This window comes from Passer montanus, unplaced genomic scaffold, assembly GCF_014805655.1.
Source record: "Passer montanus isolate IOZ18808 unplaced genomic scaffold, ASM1480565v1 scaffold99, whole genome shotgun sequence".
In the NCBI taxonomy this organism is placed as follows: Eukaryota; Metazoa; Chordata; class Aves; order Passeriformes; family Passeridae; genus Passer; species Passer montanus.
The window spans coordinates 625,158-643,079 of NW_024375367.1; the positions used below are offsets into that span (position 1 = coordinate 625,158).

Sequence of the window (17,922 nt, forward strand, 5' to 3'; positions counted from 1 at the left end):
GTTGTAAAGGAGACATATTTATGCAGCCTGGCCAAATGAAGTCTAAAGAGAGATAGCTTTTTCTCCAACTATGCTGGAAGAAAGATAATCCTGTCAGCAGTCCTTAACAGCTGAACATTATTTACGACTGAGCCAATTGTCATGCTGGAGGAATGAGTCTCTGTCCACCACCACTCACAGAAGCAGTGGGTCAAGCAGGGGGATCCCAGCTACTTCTGACAAGGAGTCTGATCTTTGCAGAGTCACATTGTTAGTGAAAGTTGCCTGTGTGAGAGGCTGGATTTGGTGGCTCAGGAAGCCTTTTCCAGTTCAGGTTTTTCAGGACCAGGAAGCCATGCTGATTTTCCCTCAACCTGCCTTATGTCAGAGTTCAGATGCGGTATTTATAGTAATGCTTATGTTTGTGAATCTCTCATAACATCTGAGCTTCTTGCTAGTTAAAATACTGTTTCAAAGGGTTTCTGATAATCAACTATCATTTTCCTGAAGTATTATTACTTACTGTTCTCTTCAGCTTTTATTTGGTTTTCTTGCCAAGGACGTATTCCTACAATAAGAATCCAAGTTAGACTGGCTTGTGTTTAGATGAACTTGTACCCTCTGGCTTAAGATGAAGAAAGCATAACTCAGGTGCCTCAAAATGAAGTTGTTTACTCGCTATTTCCAGACATAAATCTGGATGATTATTTTTTAAAGTAGATGAGTAAAAACCTTGGCTAAAAGAGTGCAGAATTAATCTTCTGCCTGTTGGAAATATTGACAAGATGCATTTTTCACAATGAAAGTTTTCTGTATCAATTATTTCCTATTTTATTATCAGTCAAATGTATTTTTTCTGTGAATAAGATGCTGAAATTATTATATGCCTGGGAGCAGATTCATTATTGAGGAGAAGAGATGTTATATAATCCTTCAGAAAGCAGTTCATAAGGAAGTGTTGAGGAGATAGATTTGTTGTTCAGATTTTCAGGTGATCTATTTTTAAAGTTTTTGTGTTGTAATACAGTGATGTGCCTTCTTCTGACATTCTCCCACACAAAAATATACAAACTTCCTGAAGGGTGCTCAAAGTATTTGAGCTATTACCGATCTCACATAATTGCGGCTGGGTCACAGAGCTATAGAGCACTGTAATAGACATGTTTTTGTCAGCCAGGGAATCTGTATGACAGCTTTCTGGTGCCATCACTCCCTAGCAATGGGAATTCTCTTATTGTTACTATTTATATTTGTCACTCTTGTAGTAATTTAACCAGAGACTTTTAATCCGGAATTGTTATTTGGACATACGTATAAATGACAATTTGGCCAGGCAGGCAAATTTCTGGAAAGAAATGTTACTAAGGGTTTTAGCAGCCTTATGTAATACCTTGTCAAGTTATTCATTAGGGCATGTTCTGTACTATACATTTAAAGGTCCTGACTGACATGAAACTGTCATTTTATGGCTTCTGGGAAATAGGGCTTGTCACTTTGAAGTCTTTATTGCTACAAGGGCAGGAAGGGGTTAGTCATCACATAAGTGTACAACTTCTTGAGGAAAAAAAATGCTGTTATTTTTGTCAAGCTTTGGTCCAGATAATAAAGAGGTTTCACTGTTAGACAAATTAACCAACCAAATTATAGATTTGACTGATTTCAATAAAATTCTTTCATTGGGGTTTATTACTAATGGGTGATCTTCTTATAGACTTGTATAATTATATTTTGTGTTGTCTAACTAACAAAATTGTGGAACATTCTTTGCTATTGAGTTTAAATGGTTTGCTTTGATGTCAGTTTGATTTCAGTTTAATTGAACATTATAATTATTTTTACTTGAGTTTTTGGATTATTATGGTATGTGAGCTCAGCTAATAAATTTTCCTGATTTCATTTTCATGAAGTCTTTTAGTAAAATTATTAAAATACACCAACTGAAGTGTCTCTAAATAGTGTGAGAGTGGAACCACAGAGGATGTGGGTGGAAAACGACCAATAAATTCCAAAACTTGAACAGTTTTCCCTAACTAGCCTTTATTTATTGGCAGCTTTTGTGGTTTTTTCTAGGTTCAGCCTCTTTCAAGGCTCCCCACAAAAATACACATACCAGTCTGAGGGCAGCAGCCAGTACTAAAATGCTTATGTGAGGATATATGTATGAACACAAATCTCTTCACAGCTGGCTCTCTATTGGCCCTAAATACTTGAAAAGTGTTTTAACTTATTCTCAGACTGGCTTAGCTTGTACATCTGAAAATGGACCCACAGAGCAGTGTTTTTATTAGCAAGTCTTCACTAAAAGTATTTGGGCAGTCTGCCCAAACTCTCCCTTTTCTAGCCAAAGTGCATACTGCCTTGTACTTCATCATAGGAAGCATGGGAAGACATGTGGTTCTGTGTGAAAACATACCCTGAAACTTAGCAAAGTCATTAATACTTGTAGCATAATTCCCACAAGTAATGCTTGTGTCCTGTGTCTCCCAACCTAATCTGCATCCTTTCCTCTTCAAGTGAACTTGCTTAGTCAGACCCTTTCTGCCCAACCCTTTTCTCAACAGATTGTGTACAGGTTTCTTCTCCCTCTTCTCATTTGGAGAAAGACCACCCACCCTTTCCATGAGCAGGGACAGCCCACTCCCCACGTCCCCTGAGAAATGTTGCCGTGCTGTGTGGCTGCTGCAGGATCACATCCACAGAGCATTAGGTCAGTGCTACTGTTGGAAATGCTGGAAGGCAGCCTCCTGTATAGCCAGATGACACTGAAGTACTTTTATCTTGAAAACTATTTTGGAGAGCTCCTTGAATTTACCCAGGAGAATAACACCAGCCAAGGAGACAGGAAGGTCAACTCAGCTGGATGTTGCAGTCACTCATTAAGATCATTATCTGTGTTATTGCCTTCCCTGTCCTTCCCACCATAAACTGGCTGCCTACTGTGTGTAGGCTGGACTGGCATCATTCATGCTCCATCATTTCAAAGAACAAGTTCATGTCAGTCGGTGGAAAGCAGTCTTTCTCTGCTTTGCTCTGGTAGCAGGTTTAAACACGTCACTGTTTCCCTCTGGGCAAGAACAAATAGTTCAAGCTTCAAGGTCATTCCCACGGACTCCTGAGGACGTTTGCGTACTGCTACCCATCAGTAAGAGGTAACCATGCATCTTGTATTTTTCTGAAGAGTGCCTTTTTCCAGTTTAAATAAACTGGAAAGATGAAAGATGAACTAATTTAATATTGTCATAGAATGGTACTTCTGTGACCTAGTGATGCTCTTTTTTTTTTTTTTCTCATGGATGAGCTATCAGGTTTTTGCCCATAGGGTAAATGAAATAAAGATCAGTTTCAGGTGTATTTGAAGATACAAATACCTCTCAAATATCTCTTATTTGAAAAAATAAACAGATTTCCAATACTGTATGCTTGACCCCAAATCATCTTACACCTCTAAGATCTGGTAGTAATATCTAATGTCTTTCAATGGTCTTTTATTTATATTTTGGTATTTCTCAAACTCCAGTCTGATAGTATTCTTGTAGACTTTAAAGGTCACTGTTATAAGAATCTGTCATTCTCAACTAAGATTTGGTGTAACATCAGCCCTAGAAGGTAAAAGTTTTCTCCCATTTGGCATTAAGTAAACTTACAGAGCATATTTATGTCTATATGTGAAGCACCATGGTTTAAACTCTCCCCAAACATCCTGTCTCTTACAAAAAACCATCAAAGTAGAGTAATCTATGTCACCTCATCAGAGGTTTACACATTCAGTGTCTCAGACTCAGACTTGCCTAGGTCTTGATCTGTTAAGATGCTGACTTAAAATGCTGGTGGAGTTTGATCCACCATATAACCATTATACCTTGGATGCACAAAGTTGTTCTTTGTAGATGATGTGCTGCCTTCCTGACTGTGAAGCCAGAACACCAGTAAGCAGATGACATGGCAGCCTGCTTCCCATCATCCACTACAGTTGTGTACTAGGTCATTCTTTGCTTTACTGAAACTTTGATTATGGGGCATTTTAAACCAGAGCAAAACCAAGAGGTTTACCTCTTTTCCAAATTAACAGCCTTATAGGGAATGTACACTATACTGAGTTATTCACTTTACATCCTGCATGTGTAAATCAGTCCAAATTGCTGCTTCTGCTGTTGTTAGCTTTCAAATCTGAAACTGACTGAAGTTCTAGCAATGAAAAAATACTTTCAGCTGAGGACCCCACATACTGTATTGCCAGCTATAACAGTTGTAAATAAGCAGTGCTAGAAGGCAGGCATGATCAGTGAAACTCCATCACCTGCAGCCAAAGTTGTTCGAGCAGTCCCTGGAATCAATCCAACTGCTGGCTCAATACAATTACGTCTTCCTACACACTTTCCAGGCACAGTGTAGGAGTTAGCATGGGCCCCAGATTATCCCCAGAAGGCAGTTCTCATTCAGCTGTCCTCTTTCGGATGAAGTATGTTGTATGGACACAGGCTATCCATTTGACCTCAGTGCTAGTGCATGTTAAAGTTGCTGTCTAGGTGTTTGGTCATAAGGCAGTATCTGGACTAATGCTGGGTTCAGAAATCAAAAGCTTATCTGCAATTCTTTTGTTCTTGTTGAAATGAAACAGTCTGTTCTGGTGACTGACAGAGAAGGAACTTTATGTTTCATCTGGACTGGGATTTATCAGAGCTAGTCTCACGTTCCAAAATTCTCTTTGAACATCATTTTTACTGTGTATCATATAGCATTCTGTGTCAGATTAAAGCTGGTATGTCACAGATCTATTTTTGAAAGAAAAGTTTCATACTTTCGTGAACCTAGAAAATGTCAGAAACTTTCCTTTGCCATGAAAAATGCATATAAAATAGTTTCAGAAGATCACAGAGAAATCAGCACGTTATTCACTTGTCATAAATGTTCTGGTTCTGAGCAGGGTGATGCCATAGTTGCTAGTGAAGTTTCACTTTTTTTTTTAAATGAAAATAGTTGGCAAAACAAACTCAAGCAAAATCAGAAGTGTGCTTTTGATGATATAGAAGAAGCTATCTAGGATAATGCTATATTTTTCTATCTATCTATATATATTATAATGCTATAGTAATAGTGGTCAGCATTGGAAATGGAGTATCTTTAGAAGGGTTTTGTCAGTGAGGGTTTCAGAAGTTGCACATGTGGATACTAAGAAGCACATCTGTATCCCTCCCACTGCCCATTTGCTGAACGAGATGTGTCCTGGGGTCTCTCTGTGTCTCTGGAAGGTTTGCAGTACTTCTGTGAGCAGTACTACAGGTGGCTTGTCACCGAGACCCTTGGTGCCTGCTGGTGGCTCACTCCAATTTTCCTCTCGCACCTGGTTTTGGGGTAGGGGGACAGCAAGCAAAGGAAGTGAAAGTCAGGGTCCTCTGGAAAGATAGGGAGGATATGATCATATATGTAGAGGAAGCAAATATGGTTGAATAAATGCCAAGGAAATCTAATTGCAGTTGTTCTTGAGCTTTGATGGGGAAATATCTGTGTGCCTGGGATTATAATATGTCTGTATATATATATACATAATATGTCTGTCTCATATACACAATGATACAGCAGCAGAAAAAAAATTCAATTTTTTAAATTTATTTATGGCTTTTCTTAAGACATATGCAATTATTAATAATAATAGAGTGGAAAGGGTAAAGATTTGCAAAGAAGGAGGAATGTTACCATTCCTCCCTGAAAAAAAAAAAATATGAAAGAAACAGTCCCATATAATTTGAAATACTGGTCTGTAGCAGGTGCAAACAAAACTGCCTCTTAGAAAAATATATTTTCTCATAAGAATCACTTTTCCATCAAAGTATTATGATTTTTTTTTTTATCCATTTCTTCTGCTCAGGTGCTGCTGCTATTTCCATGGCACAGCAGGAAGCACCATATAAAGTATTTTGTCTTCATTTCTTCTCTGAAGTATTTTTATTATATGTCAAGTATATGGACTCTGTAGAAACTACAATTACACTTGTCATAAGTTTGTACTGTAATTTCTTTTTCTTTCATCCTTCTCACACTGGCCCTGTGTATTTGACCTCCTCTTTCTTTACTTATGACAAAACTTTATTTATAGGTAATTATTTTCAAGAATTGATGCAGGCAACAAATAGATATTAGTGGGTGACAGCTATTTAAAAGAATGAAAATGTGTGTTTAATATGTCTCTTCTAAAAGAGACAAACTAAATTTAGATCAACTTCTCAAGAATCATGAAAAGGTAGACAAAAAAGGTTTGAACAAGTGTTTTCCTTATGGCTTACAGTGAAGTAGCAAAAGATCTTCATCAGACCTAAAATAAAAACAAAGAAACAAAGAAACAAGAAACCCCTAAATCATTCTCATGAAATCATGATAGATCCCATCTGTAGGTGACTGTACTCTTCTTCTACAGTAAACATCTCTGATACCCAGTTTCATTGATACAAGTTAATTCATGTTTTTTCTCACAATAAATGTGGAGACAATGATCTTTTTATTCATGTGCTTTCAAGAGCGAGAAGCCTTTAGCATTAACACCCCGCCCCGTTGCAGTCTCTCAGTTTTCTTCAGGGGTCTTGGGGAACTCTGTAAATAGTAAAAAACTGAATAATGTGTGTATATTGTTGTGAGTTAACTTAGCATCTGCTGACAGATATGAAATAGAGCCTGTGTTGAGACCTGTCTTTGTCAGGTGGCAGCTGGAGTCAGGCAGGACGCCCTTCCACATCCAGCACCCAATCTGCTTGAGTTTGGGAACATGGGTATGAAACTCAAAGTGTCCGTGCCTGTCCATGGAATATGGCAGTCCACCTTTCTTGGAGATGCCTTCTTGTGAACTACATTTATGTCTGTTAATTTGGATCTGAACATAAAAATTTTTACCTTCTTGTACTGAGCTTCCAGTTTTGAAATGAAAAAAATGAAAAGCAAAGTGATAAAATACAGTGCATTAAGAATGTGATGTCTGTCCCAGGGGTACAAAATTGTGCAATGGATATGAACTTTATTTTACTTAGAGTGAGATTAACAGAGCACAATCCACAGACTGAGCAACCTCTAGTAACCCAGACTGTAGACTGATACCATCCTGTAGGGAAAACTGGGAAACATCTTGCAAAGGATTGCAATTCCTCAGCTCCTGTATATGGATGTGGAAGAGAGTTCTTTCTCGTATGTCTTCTTTACCTTTTCCTGCCTATGTCAAGCTGTGTTGATCTGCTCTGCAAAATAAAGAAAACAACTCAGTAACAGCCTTTGTACATATCTCTCATTGCACTACTTAAGAAAAGGGGGAGCAGATTAATTACTATGTTCCTCACTATGTTAAGTGACTTTTTTTTAATGAATGAAAACCTCATAATAATAAAAATATGTATGATAGCTTGCTGTAGAATCTCAAGAGAGATTTTGTTTTAATGACTGAAGAAAATGGAGGAAAAGGCAGTGGGTTAATGCAGCTTGCATTATCAGCTGGGAAAAGGAAAAGAAGCTGTAGTTCTTTCTTTAATAAGGTTCAACCTCCAGTTGAACAGCAGAGGAAGATATTTTTTGTGGACCTTGTTCTTTGAGGTCAATTTTTTCTCTTTCCTCTTGCCCCCTTTCATTTCTTTTTCTTTTTTTTTTTTTTTCCAGGTGGAGGATAGAACCGGGAGAAAATCATTTTGTTAGAAGGAATTTTGTTTTGCAAAGTCCTCTAATAAAATATACAGAATAAAAGCACAGACAATATATGCTTTACTATAAGTAAGGCTTTAGTGTTGTTTTATGGCTGTTATGATTCAGTATTAATTCTAGTTTAGAACTGAGTAGTTCAGAGTCAAAACTGTGACTGTTATCTACCAGTCCTTGGAAATTTATCTCCTATGGATTTGTTTTTCCTTTTAAGTTCTGTGTTTTAATTTATAAGTTAGTAAGCTCTGGTTGGAAAAACATTTCATGTGAATGTTTTTCTAATAGCATATGAGATTGAATCAAAATCTTAGTAGGGAAGCTCACCACTGAACTGTGCAGTCTGTGCCTGCCACTGAAAAGTCAGGGTATTTGAGCAGGACTGGAAAGATGTAAAAGCTGTATTTAGTTGTCCACACACAATCCTCAAGCAACACATAGGTTGTTGCAGGATGTCAGAGAAGATCTCTCCATCGGAATTACTTTCTACCCAGTTGGAGTTGATTTCAGCACAGTTTTTGAATTGCCTTTCTTTGTTGCCCATAAAGTCTACATTCTTTATGTCCATTAGCAGTGATCCATTCTTCTCCCCAGGCTTTGTTAACTTCCCCCTAGATCAGAGACAACACTTGGACAATAGTACCACCTTTAACTTATCTCAGGTCCCTGCAGTAGTGGTTTATCCTACAGTCCAAGTTCAAATTACCCACAGAGGCATATTTGAGGGATGGAGGGAGGCTTTAGTGATCATTGGTGGCCGTAGATGCTATTTTTCCCATAACTTGGGGTCATCTTTTTTTGACCAGTGATATGTGTATGAGCAATTGCTTCTCTGCACAGTTTGCTGCAGTGGGAAATTTTTGTCTGGATGCATCTACCAGGATGTACTAACCAGATCTCTCCTCTGTCAGATTTGGGGTGGTCGCCATCCTGTCTGTGCTTTTCCCATGTCAAAGTCTTTCTGATGACTTTACAGTGTTTTTGGACAGGCGACTGTGCTCCTTAAGTCCTTGCAGAACTGAATGAAGAAATTAAGGACGAAGTGAAGCTACACTTTTGGTGGTAAACTATGTTGTATCATATAATTTCTTGTTTGCCACAGGTTTTAAAAAAGCATATAAGCAAATGGTATTCTGACAGATATGCTTTTAATTGGTAAGTTACAAATAAGCAGTGTTTTGACTTCCACTTTTGCTTACATGTTCTATTGATGAAAAATGTTGCAACATCACTTTCTAGTATGAATTTTAAATATTTACATACAGCAAATATTAATTTGGTGCACCATACCCCCAAGCTCAATTATTGATTTTGTCTTTATTTTCATGTTGCAGAGACAAAGTATTAGAATGGCATAAAATATGGCCCAGTTCTACTACAAAAGAAGCGTCAATGCTCCCTACAGAGATCGTATCCCTCTTCGCATTGTGCGGGCAGAATCCGAACTGTCTCATTCAGAGAAAGCCTACCTGAATGCCGTGGAGAAAGGAGATTATGCCAGTGTAAAGAAAGCTTTGGAGGAGGCAGAAATTTATTTCAAGATCAATATTAACTGCATTGATCCCCTGGGAAGAACTGCACTCCTTATTGCAATTGAAAATGAGAACCTTGAGCTCATTGAGCTGCTCTTAAGTTTTAACGTGTATGTGGGAGACGCTCTGTTGCATGCCATACGGAAGGAGGTGGTTGGAGCCGTGGAACTGCTGTTAAATCACAAGAAACCCAGTGGAGAGAAGCAGGTATGTGCAGGATTTTTTGAGTTTGTAATCTGGTCAAATGTAAAGAGAAGAATTGTACAGAGGGGATAAGAAAATGAAACACAAAGCATCATCCTTGCACACAGTATAAAATCAGAAAATCAATTACTTTGATGCTGAATGCATTGTATTAATCTATGTTTATACATCATGCAGTCAGAAGTTGTTTTGAATCAGAAAGACCTTCAAGTCTTGTTCCAACATCCTGTCATGGGCAGAGATATCTTTTCTTAAACAAGGCTGCTCAAAGCTCCATCCAACCTGATCTTGAACACTTCCAGGGACAGGACACCCTGAACTTCTCTGGGCAGCCTTATCCTGTGTCTCACCACCCTAACTGTAAAAAATGTCTTCCTTTTGTTCATACTAAACCTACCCTCTTTCAGTTTAAACTATTACCTCTTTTTTTGTCACTACAGGCCTTGGTTAAAAGTCTCTCCTTGTCTTTCCCATAACTCCCCTCTGTATAATATTATTCCTGCAGATATGGCTGGGAAATCTTTAATCATTCAAAGAAACAAATAATTCAAAAGAGAATAGTAATCTTAATATGTAGTCCATTTGAATTAATTATGAAACTCCCATGAAAGTCAATGAATGTTTTAACCCATCCATGTAGAGGTCATCATATCCCAACTCAGAAAGGCAAAGGTCATGGTGGACATGACCCAGTTGATCAGAACTTCAGTCCTGTCTCAAGTAGTCATCCAGCCTATAAAGGACAACTAAAAAGGTGCAGACTTCCCTCCCTTCCTGCTGGTCTTCTCTCAAAGGAAAAAATCATTACGTATAGTCTCATTCATGATCTGATACCTACTCTGCTTTCCCTTGAACTGCTTTGAGACATCTCTGGGAATTACCTAGTCTCTTGCAAATCTTTCTCATTTTAAGAAAACAGTGGAGACAGGATAACATAGCCCATAAATTCTGATATTCCTAGGACTCTTCTAGGAAGAAAAACCTTAAAAGTAGTTATACTATTGTATTCTATTTTCATCAATTTCAATTTTTGTGTGTTATAGGTATGCCATTAATGTATTTCAATGAATAGTATGTTGAAATTATTACAACCTTTTTACAGATAATACATCTAATATACTTAAATTACAGTATAATGTACTTGCCATGGATAGAATTGCAGATAATAGGTAAGAAGTATAATTTTTGCTGATAAAATAACATTAATTCTATGCTTCTTTGTTATGAAAAGAAAGAGATATACTAGGTCTTCCTGCAAATGTGTGTTCCTGCCTTTTCTTCTAGGCAGTAAAAGCAGAGCTCATGTAAAATGACAACAGATTTATGTCAGAGAAAGGGAAGAAAACTATATTCATGTTTGTCTCATTTAATGATTCCTGAACTGATAGTGCAGATGAGAATACAGCACATAGGAATTTCTTAGTGCAGTGTACCAAGATCCTGAAGGATCAGTGCACAGCCCCATCCCAAACCAGTTAGAACCCCTGTGTCTCCATTATGCAGCCTCTATAGTGGAAGTTGCCACTTGCAGGGCAGAGTTCATGCCATTTGGTGGTAGCCATCCAAAGGTGTGTTTCATCTCTGGTCTGGCTCCCTGGGCTGCCCTTGACAATGGAGAGAAATGGAGATCCCTGGAGAGCTCCTCCTGCTGTCTTTATCAGTTACTTTTTTTAAGACAGAATAAAACACTTTTTGGCATTGGGAGTCTACAAAGTCACTTTACAATAGCTGCCTAATTTCAGACTGTTCTTCAGACTTTCAGGACTGTATTTTTGTATGTGCCACAGCTGCTGTAATGGAAATGCTTGAATACAAACAGTAAAACTTGTATTAGGCAAGCTTCATGCTATAGCAGACAAAAGATAAACTTACTTTTTGTGTGAATACTACCATGTTAAATTATCCAGGAACTGCTTTGCTCCAATCTAGAGGATCCTTCTCTGTGCTGCAGCTTAAGCATGTTGTTTCTGTGCCAGAGTCCACTGCTGGCTGGTGTGAAGAGTGCTGCTCCTGCTACACTTTCTGGGTTTCCCTTGTTACACTTGCTGGGGGTCTTACTGTAAAGTGTGAAGAATAATAATGAATCATTTGAACAGAGACATCTTCTTTTGTGTCTGTAGAAGGCTAGGTTTGCCCATTGCCACTACAAACACTGATTGCAAGCCACGCTTATAAAAATGGCTTTTTAACTAATAGGTTGCTTACGCATGTTCGCATGTTGTGTGCACTGGGGATCCCAAAAACAATTAAGCTTCTACAGGTGTCAGGTGTGTAATAATACACTGATCACACTGGTTCATTTTTAGGAACATGGCATGCTGAAGAGGATGTAAATGCCAATGGCATTTTTGCAGTAAAGCCACAATGAATGTAGTATAATAAAAAAGTACCTTCTGGCTGAAAAATCATTCCAGTGTGATAAAGAGATAAAATATGAAAACTCAGAATTACATAATTTTATTATATATTTTTTTCTTCCTTCAAGTTGTTTTCTCCCTTCAAGTTTCTTTTGAAACTATTTCAAATTACAACTCTACTTTTTGTTTACTGGTATTTGTAAATATTTGATATATTGTTTAGACAACGATTCATTTTTAGACTCTGTGCTTTTAGTAACATGATATCTTTGGCTGTTTGGTTTTCCTTCTTTGAATAAATCTGGTCATATGTGGTAAAGTTCTGGTCCCTTGAAGTTAGTGGGAGTTTTGCCATTGATTCAATGAGGTCAACCCTTTTCTGCTTTTTTTTTTTTTTTGTTGGTTTTTTTTTTTGGTCCCTGATGAAAAATTTTATTTCCACAGAAGACAGTTAATAATGGAACTAAAAACACCTTTTTAAATACTTCCAAGCACAAGAAACAGTTTCCCAAATATTTCATTAGTGATAAAGTTATGAACATTGAATTTCTGGAAAAAAACTGATATGATTCACAAGTAAATGAATTAGCTCTCACTATTTTTTTTTATATTCATGAGATAATATCCTATGTATGATGCATAGCTAATTTCAGCTTCACCTCATACAATAATGTAGCTATATTTGTAAAACGAAATAATTTTTAAATATAAAATTTCTTATATAATTAAAGTTCTCACTGTCATTGTCAGAAAGGTAGAAGAAAATGTCCTCTTGTATCAGCAGAAAGCTACAATTCTTCAGGACTGCTGGAATGTATCTTTTTAAAGAACTGGTTATCCTCCAAAATTTAATGCTTTAAACATTTTAAGTGTTGCAAAAGAAAAGGGGAAAAGTGTAACAATATATTAATTCTGACCAGGAATCAATGCATTTAGTTAAAGTAATCTGTTTTTGCATTTTTGGAAAAGTTTTATAACCAATATCTCCAATTTAGGAGATGCCACTGATCTTAATTTACACTTTCTCCTAAAAGAAACAAAAAAACACAAAAGAAAACCAAACAAAAAACCCCACCAGAACAAAACAGACCAAAAAAATCACTCCAATAACAAAAAACCCTAGCGAAACCCCAATAAAACAAACAGACCCCACCTGCCAAACCCCCAAACTATAACACAGTGTTCAGATCTCGCTGAAGTTAGATCTAAACTCTGTAGTCTATTGATCATTCAGCTGCTGGCTCTGCCTAATAGCCGTGTGTGATGGGCTCAGCATTTCAAAGACCACATAGGTTGCAATGGTTTTATCCTAATTACCAATACAGGGATACATCTGGTGCCACCTGGTGACTACAGATGAGGCATGTGGGTTTAATAGTTTTGAATTGTCTTTGAACTCCTTCTGTTTCTCAGTTTTTGAGAGAGGTTTTTGCACTATACATTAATCCAAATCATGAAAAGGAGTTTTTTACCACTTGCATTATATTCATTATATTTTCTATACTTTTTTAGCTGTACCAGCTGCTAGAGCACAAGTAAAAGAGAATAGCACAAATTAATGTGAATGAGTTGAGGAAACTTGTCCAAGTACTTTTAAATTACCATTCTTCAAAGCCATATGTGCTGAATTATCTGCCAAGTGACTTGTTGCTTACCCTGATGGATAGCTGAATGCCAAATTAAGAGGGGGGGGGAAAAAGTTGTTCTTTTAAATTTAGTATCTGCAGAAAACATTTTTGTCTTTTAAATTGCATGCAGCATCCACAGATGGGCAGGGGGCTAGGCAGCATAAAAAAATTAATACTTTTATCTAAATCATAGTGTGTTCTACTGCTTAAGGAACCCAGGCATTGCTCATTACCTGGGGTGTTGGCCATCGAGATATTTGTGTACATTCAGGGTAGACTGAAGCAGAGGTGTAGCTGCCTTCTAAGGATGCTGCAAATCACCTAAGTGAAGCTGAGATCTCAGTTCCTAGACTTGAATCCACGTAGCATTGTATTAGCTGACAGACTTGCTTTGGGGCTTGGAAACCTGACTGCAGTGCTTACAGCATTGTCTGACTAGCAGAAAAAAGCACATGACAGTGCTTTTATGCCTTCTGTTCACTCTTATATGTCAGTCTTGTGATACTTGAGGGTGTTTTTAATGGATGGACACTCTAGGGATAGATGTGCAGATGTCTGAAAAAAATATTGAGCTAATGCCAGACTGGCATTTGCAAATATAAAGGAATTGCTTGAGGAAGGAGAACTTTGGGGCAGGGATCACTGTAATATGTGCCTGGCAGAGAAAAGTAGAAATCACTGGCATAGTGCTGGAAGTAGGAAGCTGAAAATAAACTATATCCACATGCAGCAACACTCAGAGACCTTTTGCTGTCCCAGGACAAGCAGTAAAGTCACATCATAAACTACCTTATGCAAAAGCCCTGCCTCTACTTAATCTGCCAAAGCCAAGCCAGGAAGCCAGGCTTCAGCTTGTCAATGTGTCAGCCTCTAAAAATGCAAGTCCATGGCATATACAACTTTGTTTTGTTGGGTTTCATGGATTTTCCTGGCAATTTCTCAAAGGACCAAGAAAGGGTGAGTTCAATCTGTTGTCTAAATATTTGGGAAAAAATATTTATTAAAAGAGACGAAACCCCAAACCTCTGAAATTTTAAATATAGAGACATTTCTGAAGGACTGAAAGATTCAGTATTTAGGTTATCATTTTCTCTTTAGACAGACTGTGAGCAACCCTTCCTCATCAGTATGGAGGGCACTCTAGTATTCTCTCTGGTCATGGTAGACTTTAGGTTTGATATGTTCTAGCCTTTATTTGTAGGGAAAGAAATGAAAGGAAGGAGGTAAATATTTGGTGGCAGAGGTAACCACGGCAAGCTGTGGTTTTGTGCTGTTACAAGGAATGGCATCTGGATAAGATGGGTGAGTTGAGAATTCATGTGTAAGAAGATTGCAGCTCTGATGTCTGGCAAACCAGATGTGAATTCAGGAATGCTGAATTCAGTGTGCTAGCAGCTGTTGTGAACTCTTGGACGGGAGGAGTTATCAGGTGATTGGTAAAAGCTTGCTATTGTGGGACTTTTTGGGAGGTAGGGAGGGAAAGGGCATTGTTTTACTGTCAAAGGCTAAAGTTATATTTCATCAATCTTCACTCATGTATATGATTGATAATTATTTGGAGTTTTGGAAGGTGGAAAAGAAGAGGACAATAATACAAGTTGTCTTTTGCTTGAATCTACTGATGCAATTCTCATCAGAAAAAAAAAACAGTGACTGATCTTATGCCAAAATATCTCTCAACATTTGATGTTTGGGGTTTTTTTAATCAGTTGCTAAGTAGTTCTGGAGAGAATGAAAGACTGCAAAAGAACAGCTAGGATGAGGGAATGGTCCTGTGTGAGGAAGTGTTAAGGATGTTGTACAGTATAGGTTCTAGGCCAGTGGAACAGACTCCTCTATGGATGTTTAGGCCCTCACCTAAGCTATCTGGGAATGGATGTGGACAACAAGGCTAGACAGCTTTGCAGGCAAAGTGCCTTTAGTCTGGCAGCATTCCCAGAAACAAAGTCTAAAAGTGAAAAGTCAGGAAGCATCATGAAAGTAGCACAGAGGCTGAAGAGTCATTTTCCATTCCTGAAATACTGACAGCTTAGATGTTGCTCTTCTGACAGGGCTCCTATCAGGCCTGACAGAGTTCCTATCTCCTAGGAGATTCCCTACATGCGGCCACATCATCCTCTCTGTTCTTTTAATGTCTCTCAGTATCTTTAGACTTCTTGAAATTGACCTTTGAGGAGTCACAGGGTCCTGAGATGAAGCCAGTGCTCTGCTTTGGAGCTGCACTTGTAACCCAGTTTCAGTCTCAGTCTCCCACAACATGTGCAGAGCATTTAGGCAGCTTTGGACCATTGTTTTCTTTCCAAGTCTCATGGGATATAATTTGCCCAGTCCTGCATTGCCACACAGCCCAATGGTGTGTATATGAGAAAAGCTCCTATGTCAGGGTTGCACTTCCTCCTGGTGACGGTGGGCCCTGATGGAGAAAACCGGGGAATGTACACAGGTTGTAGGCTCAGCATGTCTTCAATGGACTTTACATAAATGTTAAACCTGACTTTTTTTTTTAAATTCTCCTTCAAATTTTCCCCTAGTAACTGAACTGGGAGTTATATTGGTCAAGAGGAGCAGAAAGAGATATTTTTATCAACACTGCATGATGTCTGGTAGTTTTCTCTTTCTCCAATGACTTTGCTAAATACCAGTCACAGTCTCTTGTGGGATAGTCTTTGTCTGTTGAGATTCAAGCATCATTTTTGTTTTGAAAATGTCTCCTACAGAAGTTTATGAACTAAATGTCTTTTTTGAATGTTGTGAATAATGACAGTCTAGCTAGTAATGAGTATGGAGGAGGCGTTGCAGAGATTCTTTGTTGTGCTTAAAGTACACATTCTTGAAGTGGAACGTGAGGCCAAAATGTTGTTTCTTTCCACTGCTAGCTGCCTGAGTGGGTAGCCGAGTATTTTTTTTTCCCAGTGGTGTCTGATTAGTTAGAATTTTCTGACATATTGATAGATGGATGAATGGGAGAAGCTGTGTAGGGGAAATTTCATTTTATGGATAAAACTGATATCTGCATAGAATCATTTGGGCACAGTAGCACAGGTGCACTGTAAGGGTGTAGCTGACTAATATGAGATGGAGATAAGAATTTAAAGAAGTTTTGTTCTTGGGTTTTAAGGAGGTTGCTGGCTGTTTTCAAGTTCAAAAAAAGCTGCACATAAATGCCATTATGTCTTGGCGATAAATCCTAACTGTCTGTGTTTATATGCATCAGAGCTAAGGTGGGTGGATGAGTAGAAAAACCTGTGACAATTACTAAGGAAATACTTGAGAAGCTGGTATGCCTGTGCCATCCAACAGAGCTGCTAGCAATTTCAGTATTGAGGTAGGCAATGTGTTCTACAATATGCATTCATCACCTTGTAACAAATGCTAAATCATCATATTGCACGGTTCAAGCAATACCATAAGATAAATGACAAAATAGGGGGAAACGTGACAGTTTCTTGACCTGTACAAAATGATGAGCCAATTTTTATTGGCAACATAAAGAAAAATTCTGACTATCAGGATCCTTATAGATAGGTTTCTGGAAGGTAGTATTATTGAGAATGACTTCTCCTAGCTATTAATCTATTCCTCTGGTTTAGCAGTTTGCAGAAATCCAGCGAATTTTGGTGATAACAAATACAGATTTATTTTAAAGATGGCTGGTGAACCGAAATTCCACCTAAACTTGAAATGTTACAGATTCAGAAATATTGAGTACTTTTCTGTCATTATTTGCTGACATTTTCATATTTCTGGTTCGAAGCTCATGCTAGAAATGAAAGTACTTTCCTACCATGAGGAGATGAGTGCAGATTATCAAAAATATTTGAAAGTCTAGAATAAATAAAACTCTTTAGAAAAAAAGAAACTCCAAATATTTAGAAAGGTAATTAAAAAATAAGGTCTGTGTAAAAGTCAGATCTCTCTTCAAGAAGTCACATTTTCTGTGCTGATTTCTTTTTCTTTCTTTTCATGTTTTTGAGCCCCTCTTTACAGCACTCAGCCAAACTTACAATCAGAATAGGGACAGAAAATAAATTTAAAAAGATATCCAAAATTTCTGCCTTCTACAGTCAGTGGTACCTGTACTGTCATCTCCACAAGCCTCTCTGCTGGGCATCCTTTTTGCCAAACCCACCTGCCTTCACTTCCTGACAACTCATCAACTCCAAAGATTGCAGTTAAAATCTAAAGATTTTAACAGTCTTTCAGTGCCTGAAAAAATGTTAAGAATCAGCTTTGAGCCAGTAGTATAAATTTGTTAAGAGTGAGAGGTTCAACCAACAGAACCTTTTTTGATTGAGGTAGTCTTATCTTCTAAAGTCTACAAATCCCCATTGCCAATTTTTTGTACATTTGGGCGATGCAGTTTAAGTTAGGAAGTTAACAAATTTGTAAACATTAAAGAAGCAATATAAAAAATCCAGTATCTTTTCTGCTTAGAGCAGCCTCTCAGGGAACAGTTAATTTTTTGGCCCTTGATACAGCAGACTGAGATCTGTGCTCTGTATAAATATATGTTATATATAAATATATGTATACAGATACATGTATGTAAGGGTG

The 17,922-nt window shown here is 37.8% G+C and overlaps 1 protein-coding gene across 2 annotated transcripts in view; it reads left to right on the top strand.

Moving 5' to 3' along the window:
- The window catches only part of TRPC4 (transient receptor potential cation channel subfamily C member 4), a 132,628-nt gene that overhangs the window by 41,488 nt on the left and 73,218 nt on the right, over positions 1-17,922 (top strand). For both annotated transcript variants that reach the window (XM_039696648.1, XM_039696647.1), the window contains one exon: positions 8,982-9,386. In XM_039696648.1, coding sequence (XP_039552582.1) covers positions 9,009-9,386 — 378 coding nt within the window. In that variant the 5' untranslated portion in view covers positions 8,982-9,008. The remainder of the gene's footprint in view (positions 1-8,981; positions 9,387-17,922) is intronic.